We start from the raw sequence: 13556 nt of genomic DNA on the forward strand, positions 1-13556 counted from the left end.
GGTTCCCCGCCAAGGGGAGAACCCGATGTGGGTCTCGATCCCAGGACCCTGGGATCATGACCTGAGCTGAAGGCAGAGGCTTTAACCCTCTGAGCCACCCAGGTGCCCTTCTCCCATAATTTTGTTTTCAAAATTTTGCATTATTTTCATGGCACTTTCTGAACTCCACAAATTTTTTGTATCCTTGTAGAATTGTTCCAGATATAAACATAAAGGGATGCTTTTAATATGACCGGTTTTGAGGAAAATGGAATAAATGCTTTCTCATCAGAATATATTGTTCTGCTCTGACTTGGTATCCATTTATTATTCATTCTTCGAATGTGATTGATTCTCAGTTATATGCCACACGCTGCGTTTTATTATCATGTAATTTTCAAACTATGTGATGTAGGTATAATAGTACAATTTCCTCCGTTTTCTTGTATGCCATATGTATGTAGCAGATCTTACCCAATTTAAATTTGTGAGCCATATTTTACCTTCAAATATCCTTATCCTTATATTGAATTACCGTTTATTATTCATCACCTTTGGAATGGATCACAATGATGTTAAAGTTGCTTAGTATTTTGACCCAAACATTAAAGATGTTATTACCCTCCAGTGCTTTTGTGGATCACTATCTGTAAAAATAGATAGCCTAAAAGGAAAAACCAAATAAATAAGATAACCAATGGGAAGAATATAAGATCCTTAGAAACTAGAAAATAGCTGCAACAAACCAATCAGCACAAGAAAACCTCAAACAGTAGTTAGAGATAAAATAGGAGGTCAATATTGTCCTGTTCAGTATAGCTACCACTTAATTTGGCATCTACTAAACTGCAAGCATCGTAATTACATTATTTCCCTAAGCTGCATAACATGGGATAGCTGGTATTCACACTGTACAGATGAAGAATGGAGATTCTAAGAAAGGTTACCTTCAATTATACAGATTATTTCCACCTTCACAGCCTGTTTTGTCTTTTAAAAAAAAGTAGTTTATAGTGTATTTTATACACACACACACACACACACACACATATGTATGCGTGTATATATAATATATATGTAATATATATGTATGTGTGTTAGTATATATATATTTTTTAAATTTATTTTATTGTATTTTTTTGGTGGGGAAAGAGCCCATAGGTTTCATAAGATTTTCTAAGTGCTCCCTAGTGAAAAAGTCTTAAGAACCATTGAAATTCACTGGTGGGTGGGAATCTGGGTGGCTTAGTCAGTTGAGCCTTCAACTCTTGATTGAAGCTTCAACTCTTGATCTTTTGAGATCAAGACCTCGTTGGGCTCCACGCTGAACCTGCCAGAGAGGGAGAGAGAGAGATGGAAAGATATAGTAGATAGGTAAAACCATCAAAAATTAAAGTTGGACTTTAAAAAAACCTCACTGTGGGTTCAGAGTATTTATTATGAGAAAAAGTCTAAGATATCTTGGCTGAATCAGTCAAATGAATAAATATGGAGAACCTATATAGATAATTAAAATTCTGGTTCAACTAACAATTATGCGTCCTATTATGCACCAGCCGTACAGATTGTATAGTACTGTTGCTCAATCTTGAATAATAGAGGAACACATAAGAATTTTTGTGTAGTCCCAATATGATAAATTATTTTTATTACAAAGTTACCCTAATATGTGCTATGTGAACATAGAAAGAAAACCTGGTGTAAATCTGTGCTGATGGCTCTTTTTTAACTTTTAAACCAGAAATAATAGAAATTAAACTAAAATATTTGAAATTAATAACATTAATTTTAGTGTAACAAAGAAAAGAAACAGTATTGTTTTGCTGAGCCTAAATCATCATTGTAAGTCATTACAAAGTAATACAGCACACATTTGTTTTAATTTGGAATACCTATATTACTAAGTGATGATTCAAGTTTCCCACCAGTTTTCTCTGTTACAATTTTTTTTAAATCTTTGTTCCAGAACCAAGCAGTCACAATATTTGACCTTTACCTAGCATGTATGCTTCATTCATTTGTTTGTTTTTATTCTTTATTATATCCCAGGGCAATTTAAGTTTTATAGCTTGGCTCTAATTCAGTTATAAACATAGAAACCTGGCATTCAAATCAGGTGAAGTATGTATTTATATAATGGTCTTCCCTGTGATCCAAAGTCTAATTATATTTTTAAGTTATTTTTGAAATGAGATTTCAGAACTAAAGGTTTTTGATAAGAAATCATAAATATTCAAGAAAATATTGCTGAATCACCAGAGATTTGAAAAGCAAAGTGTAAGAGCTTGGGGTTTTAGAATAGTTCAGAGCTGGAATTTTATCCAACTAAAATACATGCAAGCTGAGGTCCCTTGGGCAAGATGTTTAACCTCTCTAAGCCTCAGTTTTGTTACCTGAAAATTCTATGTGAAACTATTACCATGCCTTTCAGGGTTGTTAAATTTTTTTATGAGATGATCTTTGTAAATCTTAGTATAATGTAGAAAGAGGCAGACAATCACAAAATAGAAGTTGCTGTAATCATATTTTAATGTGAAATACTACATGTAATCTAAGAATTTTAAATAGAGAAGCTAATTATTAAGGCAGTATCTGAAAGGGGAAAATGCAGGAAAATGATAGATAATATAAAGAGCCATTTTAATAAAGGACAGCAGGGGCACCTGGGTGGCTCAGTGAGTTAAGCCTCTGCCTTTGGCTTAGGTCATGATCTCAGGGTCCTGGGATCAAGCCCCGCATAGGGCTCTCTGCTCAGCAGGGAACCTGCTTCTCCCTCTCCCTCTGCCTACTTGTGATCTCTCTCTCTCTCTCTGCCAAATAAATAAATAAAATCTTTAAAAAGATAATAAAAATTTTAAAAAAGACAACTAAATCGTAAATGTGCTAGCTGGCTATTAATATGTTTTCTGTTGAGAAAAATAGGTGAAGTAGGAAAATGAAACATTCTTAAATTATTACATTTCATAGCATCAAGTAGTGATTATGTTATACTTTGCTACTGTAAGACTATTTTTTTAAAAATAGTGGGGTTTTTAAAATAAACATATTAGCTAATCTTTCAGTTTCTGTGATGTCATCTCTTCTACAATTACTAACAGGATTTTAAAAGGCCCATGACTTTTTAAAGACATTGTTTACAAGAAGGTAGTTACTAAATATTTACAATAATTTTCAAGTAACTTTGTATGAAGTTACTTCTTATAGTTCTATCAGCCAATTAAGGTGTTTTTAAAAGACTGCTGGAGGGGGAGTGCTTGGCTGGCTCAGTCGGTGAATCATGCAACTCTTGATCTCTAGGTTGTGTAAGTTTGCTCTCATTTAAGAGATTACTTAAAAATAAAAATCTTTTTAAAAAAATTAAAAACTGCCTGGAATATAAGCATACACCATATTTCATAAAACACTTGTATTTCATCAATGTAAATAAATTTAGTTCCTATTAGCTTCTAGATTTTAAAAGTTGTGCTATCTGCTAAACCTTTGGTGATGTTGGTGATCTTAGAAAAATATTATCTCCATACCTTCTCTTTTCCTTTTAGTGAAACAGCCTACCATTAGGAAATCAGTCTTCCTAAGCATAACCCACATAAGTGGGCATAGAACAGTTAAATGGCAGAACCCAGAGAAACAGCCAGTTATTCACTTACAAGTTTAGCCGCTACTACTGAGGAGATAATTTGGTAGTGTAGCATCAAAAGAAATATTAACACATAAGACTTCTAAATAGGAGAGAAGACCTTTTCTGGCAGCCTCAACCCAAAAGCTAGCTTTTCCTGCTAAAAGCCAAGGAATCTTTTTTCTCTTTTTCTTTCTTTCTTTTTTTTAACTCTTACTATAGTAGCAGAGGAAGGAAAAAGCCTCTATATTGAATGAATCAACAACAGACATACATATTATACTTCTTTAAGTTGAAGAACTTTATAGATATGTGTAGTTCCTTGTGGACACAAAAATTACAAAAAGGAAAAAGAAGAGAGGGAAGAAGGATCCAAACTGGGTTCCTCAGATTAGTTTCATGAGATATTGGGAAGTACTCTGTGGGGACAAAAAAAAAAAAAAAAAAGGATTCCACTGTAAATTAAGCACAGGGAATGCTGAATTAAACCAAGTGAAAGAAGTTTCATTATTGCCAACATTTGCTAGAATTTTTAATATGCTAATACATGTGTCTCAAAGTGCCTAAGTTGATTTTAAGACTTAATGCCTCACAAAACCATGAACTATCTAACTACATTTAAAAAAATACTTGAACGGCTTGAATTTTAGATTCCTGTAGATTGAGACTGAGGATTCTCCACCATCAATTTTGTTGTAAGGAACTGGCATGGGATGTGAACTGGGTATCACAGTTGTTTTGAGGAGGACCAAATAAGAATTATTTCTCTTACCACTTAAGTGTAAGGTTTACCAATATATTAAGCAAGGACTGGCTGACATTTGATAATCACAACAATACTATAGTTATATAGTATATATAGCTGAATTTTTATATAGCTACATCATAGAATATATAACTGAGTATTTATATAGATACATTATAACAATGTTCCACATTGTAGGTTAAAATAACTTTTAAAAACCCCACAGTATTAACTGAGTGTCACAACCAGCCCAGCACTGCCACCACCACTACCACTCCTACCCAGTCTTAGTCAAAAAACAAAAAGAGAGACAGAGAGAGAAAGGAGGCTGTTGGAGAAAGCAATGTTTATGGACAAGCTATTTCTAATATGTAGTTGGGGTGAAGAGTGCTTGAAGAGAATCACTTCTAAGGACTGGATTTCTAAAATGGGGAGACATATATCTTGTCTCTGTTGGACATTTGCTTAGCCACAGAACTTGCTCATCCCTTAAAATGCAGGAGGAGAAAGAGGATTTAAACAGTGACAGACTGAGAGGCCACCAGGATAGCAGGGAAGTAACCCTATACCCATCATTTAGTGTGGCAAGAAAATAAAGTTTCCTAGGGGTGGTACAAATCCCAGGAAAGGCTTGAGCCATTTTGTCAGTATGAGGGCCAACTACGGCAAGAGGGAACATTGTAGCAAGGAGAATGAAAACTGTCCAGTAAGCTGGAACACAGCTTTTGGACACTGTCACATAGAAGTTATCAATATCCAGTCAATGAAGATTGCATTCTTACCCAGTCAAGGAAGAAAACATTTGCCCTTTTCTCTTTCAAGTAAGGAAGTTTTTTGCCTTTTCTTTGTCCTTCTCTTTGCCATAAACAAGGGCACCAAATCTAGAGGAGAGAGGAAAAACAGGCGTCTGAGAGCCAGATATTCCCTACTCCCTCCAAGTCTCTAGAGCTTTACCTGTATTGGGGTTGGTGGGTTGGTGGAAGAAGGGGAGAAGAGGTTCAAATTGAGTTAAAGGTTGAAGCTTTCACATTAGCAAGACTGATTCTTTTATCTTAGATTGTTATGTTTTAATAAAGTGGCTGAAAATCATAGATATATATGTATGGTATCATGAAAGGAGACACCCCTTTGAAAAAAAGAAGTTCTACCTGGTATTGTTGGGGATAGTTATTGAAAATAATAAGGACACTTCTTATTTATTGTCCCGAGAGTTTAAAGCATTTTAAGTATTTGAAAGCAAATACTTAAAAACATTTATGCTTGGGGCACCTGGTTGACTCAGTCCGCCGGCCATCTGCCTTCAGCTAAGGTCATGATCCTCTGATGGAGCCCTGCCTCCTTGGGCTCCCTGCTCAGTAGGGAGTCTGTGTCTCCCTCATTCCCTCCCTCTCCCCCTGTCCTGTCTCTCAAATAAATAAATAAAATCTTAAAAAAAATTATCCTTAAGTTTTTTTTTTTTGTTTTGGTTTTTTAAGATTTTATTTATTTATTTAACAGAGAGAGAGAGAGAGAGATCGCAAGTAGGCAGAGAGGCAGGCAGAGAGAGAGGGGGAAGCAGGCTCCCCACTGAGCAAAGAACCTGATGGAGGGCTTGATCCCAGAACCCTGAGATCATGACCTGAGCCGAAGGCAGAGGCTTAGCCCACTGAGCCACCCAGGCGCCCCATCCTTAAGTTTTATAAAAATTGTGATTTCTCTAATTTTTCATCAGTCTCTTTTGTGAACTTACAAATTTTTGAAATTTAAAACATCCTTACAAGTGTTTTAGAGGTGTGTCCACAACTGACAGTTTTGCTGAAGACTTTGGGGTCCAGACAACAAAGGAATCAACACCCTATACAGAATATAATTTTTAAAGTCCTGCTCCTTTTTATATTTGTCATCCATTACAGAGACAGGCAGCTATGTCATTCAATCCTGCTATTGTCACTCAGCCCAGATTTTAAACCAAAAAGTAGGATTAAAGGGCAAAGGGGTCTAAACTACCTCTTTTTTTGCACTGGCCTTGTTTTTTTGTTTTTGTTTTTTTTTTTAAGATTTTATTTATTTATTTGACAGAGACACAGCAAGAGAGGGAGCACAAGCATGGGGAGTGGGAGACGGAGAAGCAGGCTTCCCACTGAGCAGGGAGCCTGATATGGGGCCCGATCCCAGGACCTCAGGATCATGACCTCAGCTGAAGGCAGCTCTTAACAGCTGAGCCACCCAAGCACCCCCTTGTTTAAATTTTTAAGTCAAATGAAATTTCACAGAATTTTAGATCAGTGTGTTCACTTCAAATTCAATAAAATTAATACTTTCACCCAGAAAAGAGCAAGGAATCTAAATCTTTTATTTAATATGATTTAAGATTAGGGGCACCTGGGTGACTCAGTCCGTTACGCATCTGCCTTCAGTTCAGGTCCTGATCCTGGGGTCCTGGGATTGAGCCCTGCATCGGGCTTCTTGCTCAGTGGGGAGTCTGCTTCTGTCCCTCCTCCTGTTCCTGCTCTTTCTCTCTTTCTCAAATAAAGAAATAAATAAAATCTTTTTTTTTTAAGATTTTATTTATTTGTCAGAGAGAAAGAGCGAGCACAGGCAGACAGAGCGGCAGGCAGAGACAGAGAGAGAAGCAGGCTCCCTGCCGAGCAAGGAGCCCGATGTGGGACTCCATCCCAGGATGCTGGGATCATGACCTGAGCCGAAGGCAGCCGCTTAACCAACTCAGCCACCCAGGCGTCCCAAGAAATAAATAAAATCTTTAATATGATTTAAGATTTAATATTCCAGATCAGTAGTGAATTTCACTGATAATTGATGGAATAATATCTAGCATATACCTGTTCAAACATTTTTAACCATCTCACTCATTATGGTATGAAGCATGAAGAATTATTTTTTGTTTGTTTGTTTATTAGTGAGAGAATAATACAATACAAATGATTGCTTAGCAACTTCAGATCTGGGGACAAACAATTGGATCATTCTCATGAAGAACAACATGAGGGCATGCAAATTCCCAGTGCATTCATACTGACAAATATTTACTGTGTGCCAGGCACTGATCCAAACACAGGGAAATAAAGCAGTAAGGAAGGCAGATAAGTTCCCTGTTTTCCTGGAGGAGATAGACAATAAACAAATATTTGTCGTAATATTATGCAATAATAAGAATTATGGAGGAAATGAAGCAAGATAAGGGCTAGAGAGTGACAATGGGATAGGGTGCTCTTTTAGATAAGGTGGTCAGTGCAGAGTTCCCTAAGGAGGTAACATTTGAACAAGTGTTCTGCAGGAAATGAGGTTGCACAAGTTCATTTGATAGACACGTGATTTTGGTGTCACCTATATTAGCTATCAATTTAATAGCCCTTAAAGACTCTCTCTGTATAAATAGGTAGGTAGGTAGATAGATATAGACATACCTATAATATAAAATCAACAGGCCCATCCAAGAAACACAGTTAACTTGTCTTTACAAAAAGTAGCATATGGCTATGTATAGTTAGTTATATCTTCATAGATACTGATTTTTTGTTGCTTCTGGTTTCATTCCCTTCATTCCATTTTAATTCAACAGATCTTTATTGAGTAATTGCTATGTTTCAGGCTTTATTATAGGCTCTTGCCACATACCACTAAGTAAAACAGGTGAAGATTCCTGACTATGTGGAGATTACATTCTAGCAGGAAAAGATAATAAACACAATATATATACCTTATTAGGAAATGATTTATGCTATACAAGAACAAGTACACCAGAGAAAGGGAGATTATAAATATGAGGAAGAGGATAGTTTTCATTAGTAAATAAGCTAATGAGGGGGAGTCTCAATGAGATTAGACCCGAGCAAACACCTGAAGAAGTGAGGAAGTTAGCCCAGTGCCTATCGAAGGGAACAGCTCTCATTGACACATACCTGCAAACACGCACATATACTTGTGCTTTTGCTGTCAAGGAAGTTACTGTCTTTTTTTCAAAACTCATTATTTCTTTTCTGCTTCACACCCCACATGGAACCTGGTGTGGGGCTTGATCTCAAGACTCTAAGATTGTGACATGAGCTGAAAATCAAGAGTCAGACGCTTAACCAACTGAGCCACCCAGGAGCCCTTCAAGAGTGGTTATTATATAAGCTTATAAAAAATAGAGTGGATATGATATACCTTCACTATATCCCACAGAATATATACTATATCCTTTCTTTCTTGTTCATAGGTGCTGGTGTTAGAAGTTATGTTAGAAATCCAAAATTAAAATAAATTGGAAAACACGATAGATTACTGACTTCATGCTATAAATTGAGTGAAGGCTTAAAAAGCATCATGATTTGTTAGTATGAGTAGTTAGAAAATTAGAATTTTATGAGTTCATTCAATAAAGTTAAAATAGTTTAGATTCTTTCATCTTATTTTTCCTTCATTCCATCTGTTTTCCAGGTATCAATAACTTTATTATAAATTTGTTTAAAGTCAACCCTCATCAGTTTACATGCAATGTCTGTTATTCTACAAAGTAAAATCTTCTAATCTTTTTGTTCCTAAGACATGACTTTTTAAAAAAAAATAACTAATAATTACGACTAGCCATTAAGATATAGTAACAATATTTCTCTTCCATTTTCTTTTTTCTTTTTTTCAAATAGCTTTCTGTTTTAAATTTTTAAGGACAAAATTACACTTCACTGATTTGTACTTTTGAATCAGTATTGAGTAACAGGCAACTTATCGTAACTTTAATTTTTTTTTTTTTAAGTAGGCTCCACACCCAATGTGGGGTTTGAACTCACAATCCTGAGATTAAGAATCTCATGCTCTGTTCCCTGAAACAGATAGGTGCCCCAACTTTTTGTAACGTTAAATACCATATCTTTCACTGAAAGATCACAAATGTTTCATAAACTTAAACATTGTATATACTTCTTTTACTAAGATGAAAATAATGTGTTTGATTTTGATTTTCTAAAAAAATTTAACTGATTTTTTTCGTAAAACTCTTTCAATCCCAGGCTACAGTGTTCCCCTTCCTATTCTGAACTTACTTTCTTAGCATTTATTTAACACTTACTTAGTAGATGCTGACTGCTGTCTGTTTTAATTCCCCAAAACAGACTATACATTTTCCAAGGACAAAGATCCAGGTCTTATCTGTCAACATAATGATTTTTCACAAAGTAACTGTTTCACTAGCACTTTTTGTTTGATTGATACAAGTATAACTTGTATAACTCAAAATTATACTATTGAGATATTGTGATTTTTAATAACATGTATTTGGTTTCTATCCCCATTTCTGATAGAGTTCCCAAAAGCCTTAGGCATTTCCTAAGTGATAAGAAAGATAAAGATGGGGCGCCTGGGTGGCTCAGTTGGTTAGGCAGCTGCCTTCGCCTCCCGGAGTCCCTGGATTGAGTCCTGGGATCAAGTCCTGAGTCCCGATTCCTGAGTCGGGCTCCCAGCTCCAAGGGGAGTTTGCTTCTCCCTCTGACCTTCTCCCCTCTCATGCTCTCTCTCACTGCCTCTCTCTCAAATAAATAAATAAAATCTTAAAAAAATAAAAAAAGATAAAGATGCCTTGTTATTCTTAAGGATCCCCTGTAAACCACACCTGAGACTATGTTTATGAGGTGACTTTTGGAATCCCCCTAGGATGGGGGCTGGCTGCCCGGGGAACTGTGAATAGAACTTTCAGCACCACCCCACCCCCAGCCTCCAGGGAGAGGGGAGGGACTGGAGCTTGGCTTAATTTCCAATGACCAGTGAGTTAGTCAATCCTGTCTACTGCAATGAAGCCTTCACAAAAACTCAAAAGGATGGGGTTCAGAGGGCTTTCAGGTTGCTAAACATATGGAAGTGCTGGGAGGGTGGTAGATACCCTTCACCCATACCTTGTTCTATGCGTCTCTATCTGGCTGTTCCTGAGTTGTATATCCTTTTATAATAAATTGATGATCTTAAGTAAACTGTTTTCCTGAGTCCTGTGAGCCATTCTAGCAAATTAATTGAACCCAAGTAAGGGATTATGGGAACCTCCAATTTATACTGAGTTGTTCAAAGCATAAGTAACAACCTGGACTTGGAATTGGCATATGGGGGCACTTTTGTGAGACTGAGCCTTTAACCTGTGGAATCTGATATTGTCTCTAGGTTGATATTGTCGGAATTAAACTGAATTGTAGGACACCTGCTGCTGTCCACAAAGAATTGGAGAATTGCTTAGTGTGGGGGAAAGAACCCACACATTTGGCGACTAGAAGTGTCAGAAGTGAAGTGTGAGTGTTGTGTGTGTGTATGTGTGTGTATGTGTGTACACATATATATATGCACATACTATAATGTATATATATGTGTGTACACATATATATATGCACATACTATAATGTACAAAGTTATAGTGTACTCTGAGTTTGAAAAGTATTTACATAGTATACCTTCCTCAGCTAGGAAAGGAAAAAAGTCAAGCTTTCCACAATTTCTCCTTCCTCTGTGGCATTTGGGGTTCTATTACCTGAAAAATTATGTAGCCAAACTGGTAATCATCAGCTTTTAGATATAAAAAGTTGGTCATGAAAAGTATTAAGTTGAGCTCCCCAATTTTTTTTTTACTTTGACACCAAAACGTTTTTTCTTTTTTAAGTAATTTCTAAGCCCAACATGGGAACTCAAACCCATGATCCTGAGATCAAGAATCTCGTGCTTTATGGACTAAGCCAGCCAGGCACCCTGTTTTTGCTTTTATATCAACAGTCTGAAGATTCAAAAGGTAAACAAATGAAAGGGCAGCATTCTAATTTTTCCCCCCTAATCTGTATAAATGTTAAACATAGCAGTAGAAGCATTCTGGCTATTAAAATAGGAGTATTGTATTTTAAAAGCAGCCATGAGAACTCTGCTGTCTGATGGACTTAATCTTTGAGTAACTGAGGTAACACATTCCCTAGTTCTACCCAACTACGCATGCCCTTAGCTACTGATGCTAAATTAGATCATATGTCAGAATCAGTTGTGTCTAAGATGTCCTTAGGAAAACAAGTTCATCTTTGACTCCTACCCCTTAATCACTTTAGGTCCTTGTCACTGGTACTTCCTTTCCTGCAGGAGCACTCCAATTCTGTGGGAGATTGGGGATGGGAGAAGAGAAACCCCAGTCTTGGAAAAATCAGGTACTACACAAGTTATCAAGGCCCAGGAACCCAACTACTTTAACTAGAAATACTGTAGGAAGTTGAAAAAGGATTATTAGCCAATTAACCTGATGCAGAATAATGTGATCTATAGACACTGTGCTCCTTCAGTTTTTCCTGACCAAGGACAACATTGACCCATTAGCTCTGGGTACAGTTGGAGGTTCGTGTGAAATTTTAAGTTTAGAACCGTAGGTAGTGGAAACAGATTGAGCAATTCATACTGACTTCCAGTTTCCCAGAATTTTTGCTGCCGTGTTTCTCCTCCCTCTGCCTTTATTCTACCTACACGCATTCTCCATGGAAATTTACTTGTTATATATATATGATCTTCTCAAAGCCAAACAACCCTTACTTTAAAAAGGGTATCAAATAGTTAGTTAGTTAGTCTGATTATACAACCAAATGCAAGAGGCCTACACTCCTGCACAGGTTGCATGCCCATGAAACTGGCCATCTACATAAGTGCAGGATATATAATGAAAATCCTAGAAGTCTGCTGCAACAAACACAACTTCTCATCCTGTCTTCTTCAAGAACTCTTAAGAATCCTTACGCTTATTAAGGTTTTATTTGGAAAGTTATTTGATGATAGAACTGTAAAAGTTGTCATTATTTTATCATAGTCCAAATTGAAATGTACAACTATGTTAAAAATTCAGGAATCAGTATTAGTTAAATCATAATCATTGTTATTTTTCTTAACAATGATTAAGAATTCAGACTAAGAAGTTATTTTTCAGATTGAATAAGAGGATGCAATTTTAATAGGGAGTACTATGTCTTCAGTAGGATATTCTTTTGACCTCATTAATAAAAAATTTCACTTTAACAAAGGAGCCCTAGTGTTATGCCAAATAACTGCTTCATTGGCCTGATTATTAATAATCACTAGACAAGGGGCTCCTGGGTGGCTCAGTGGGTTAAAGCTTTCGGCTCAGGTCATGATCACAGGGTCCTGGGATCAAGCCCCGAGTCAGGCTCTCTGCTCAGCAGGGAGTCTGCTTCCTCCTCTCTCTCTGCCTGCCTCTCTGCCTACTTGTGATCTCTGTCTATCAAATAAATAGAATCTTAAAAAAAAAATCACTAGACCAATAACTAGGAGGAAAAAAACACACACACATTTCACATTTGTCAGACAAGCTTATGACTATAGAACCTAAAAAGTACAGCAGGTAAATCCCAATGTGCTTAACCAAGTTTTTGTAGTTTACATATTCTTATAATGTGGAAACGGGAATTTGACCAAGAACCTTTAAACTTAATCTGTTACAACAGATTTACTACCCCTTCTCTCCTTAAAAACTTTTGCAACAGTTAAGAAAGCCAAACTCACTTGATTTTTAAAATTATTTTTATTATTTTTTAAGGATTTTATTTGTTTATGTATTTATGTATTTATTTGTCAGAGAGAAAGAGAGACAGAGAGGGAGGGCACAAGCAAAGGGAGAGGCAAGCAGAGGGAGAAGCAGGCTCTCCTGAGAGAGCTGATGAGAGAGAGACTGATGCGGAGACTGATGCGGGACTCGATCCCGGGACCCTGGGATCATGACCTGAGCCAAAGGCAGACACTTAGCTTACTGACTCATCCAGGTGCCCTAACTTGATTTTTTGTAGACTTCTAATTAGTGGATGAGATTGATAAACAGATAAATTCTCATTATGACAGTTCTTTGTAAAAAAAAAAATAATAATAATAATGGCTATCTGAATACAGAACTTAAGTTTCAAGCCTCCTAAATTGCTCTCTTGAATTTTACAACTTACTCTTGGCCTTGAGAAACTGGATCACTGAATGAAATGTCTTCTTATATTACCCTGTCTCTAGAAATCTACTATGTGCCAGATGGAGCTACCTCAGTTAGCACAACTCAGGCAGCAAAGCTGCTTTATGGAATCAACTCTGGAAGAGAGTGAGGCAGGCCATAGACACTAATACATAAGCAAAACTTTGTTATGTTAGATGTGGTTAGTACTAGGAAGAAAGAGAAAGCAGTGAAGGAACATGGGGAGTTCAGGGCATGAGTGTGTGTGCAGGGGGAGTCTTATAATA

The 13556-nt window shown here is 36.6% G+C and overlaps 1 protein-coding gene across 14 annotated transcripts in view; it reads left to right on the forward strand.

Moving 5' to 3' along the window:
- The window catches only part of LOC116866117, a 198799-nt gene that overhangs the window by 8929 nt on the left and 176314 nt on the right, over window positions 1-13556 (forward strand). Inside the window, exon 3 of one of the 14 annotated variants that reach the window (XM_032854820.1) lies at window positions 877-879. The exons of the other annotated variants lie outside the window; for them this stretch is intronic. Coding sequence (XP_032710711.1) covers window positions 877-879 — 3 coding nt within the window. The remainder of the gene's footprint in view (window positions 1-876; window positions 880-13556) is intronic. 14 annotated transcript variants of the gene reach the window in all.

Source organism: Lontra canadensis, unplaced genomic scaffold, assembly GCF_010015895.1.
Source record: "Lontra canadensis isolate GAN:19392208 unplaced genomic scaffold, GSC_riverotter_1.0 scaffold9, whole genome shotgun sequence".
Taxonomy (NCBI): Eukaryota; Metazoa; Chordata; class Mammalia; order Carnivora; family Mustelidae; genus Lontra; species Lontra canadensis.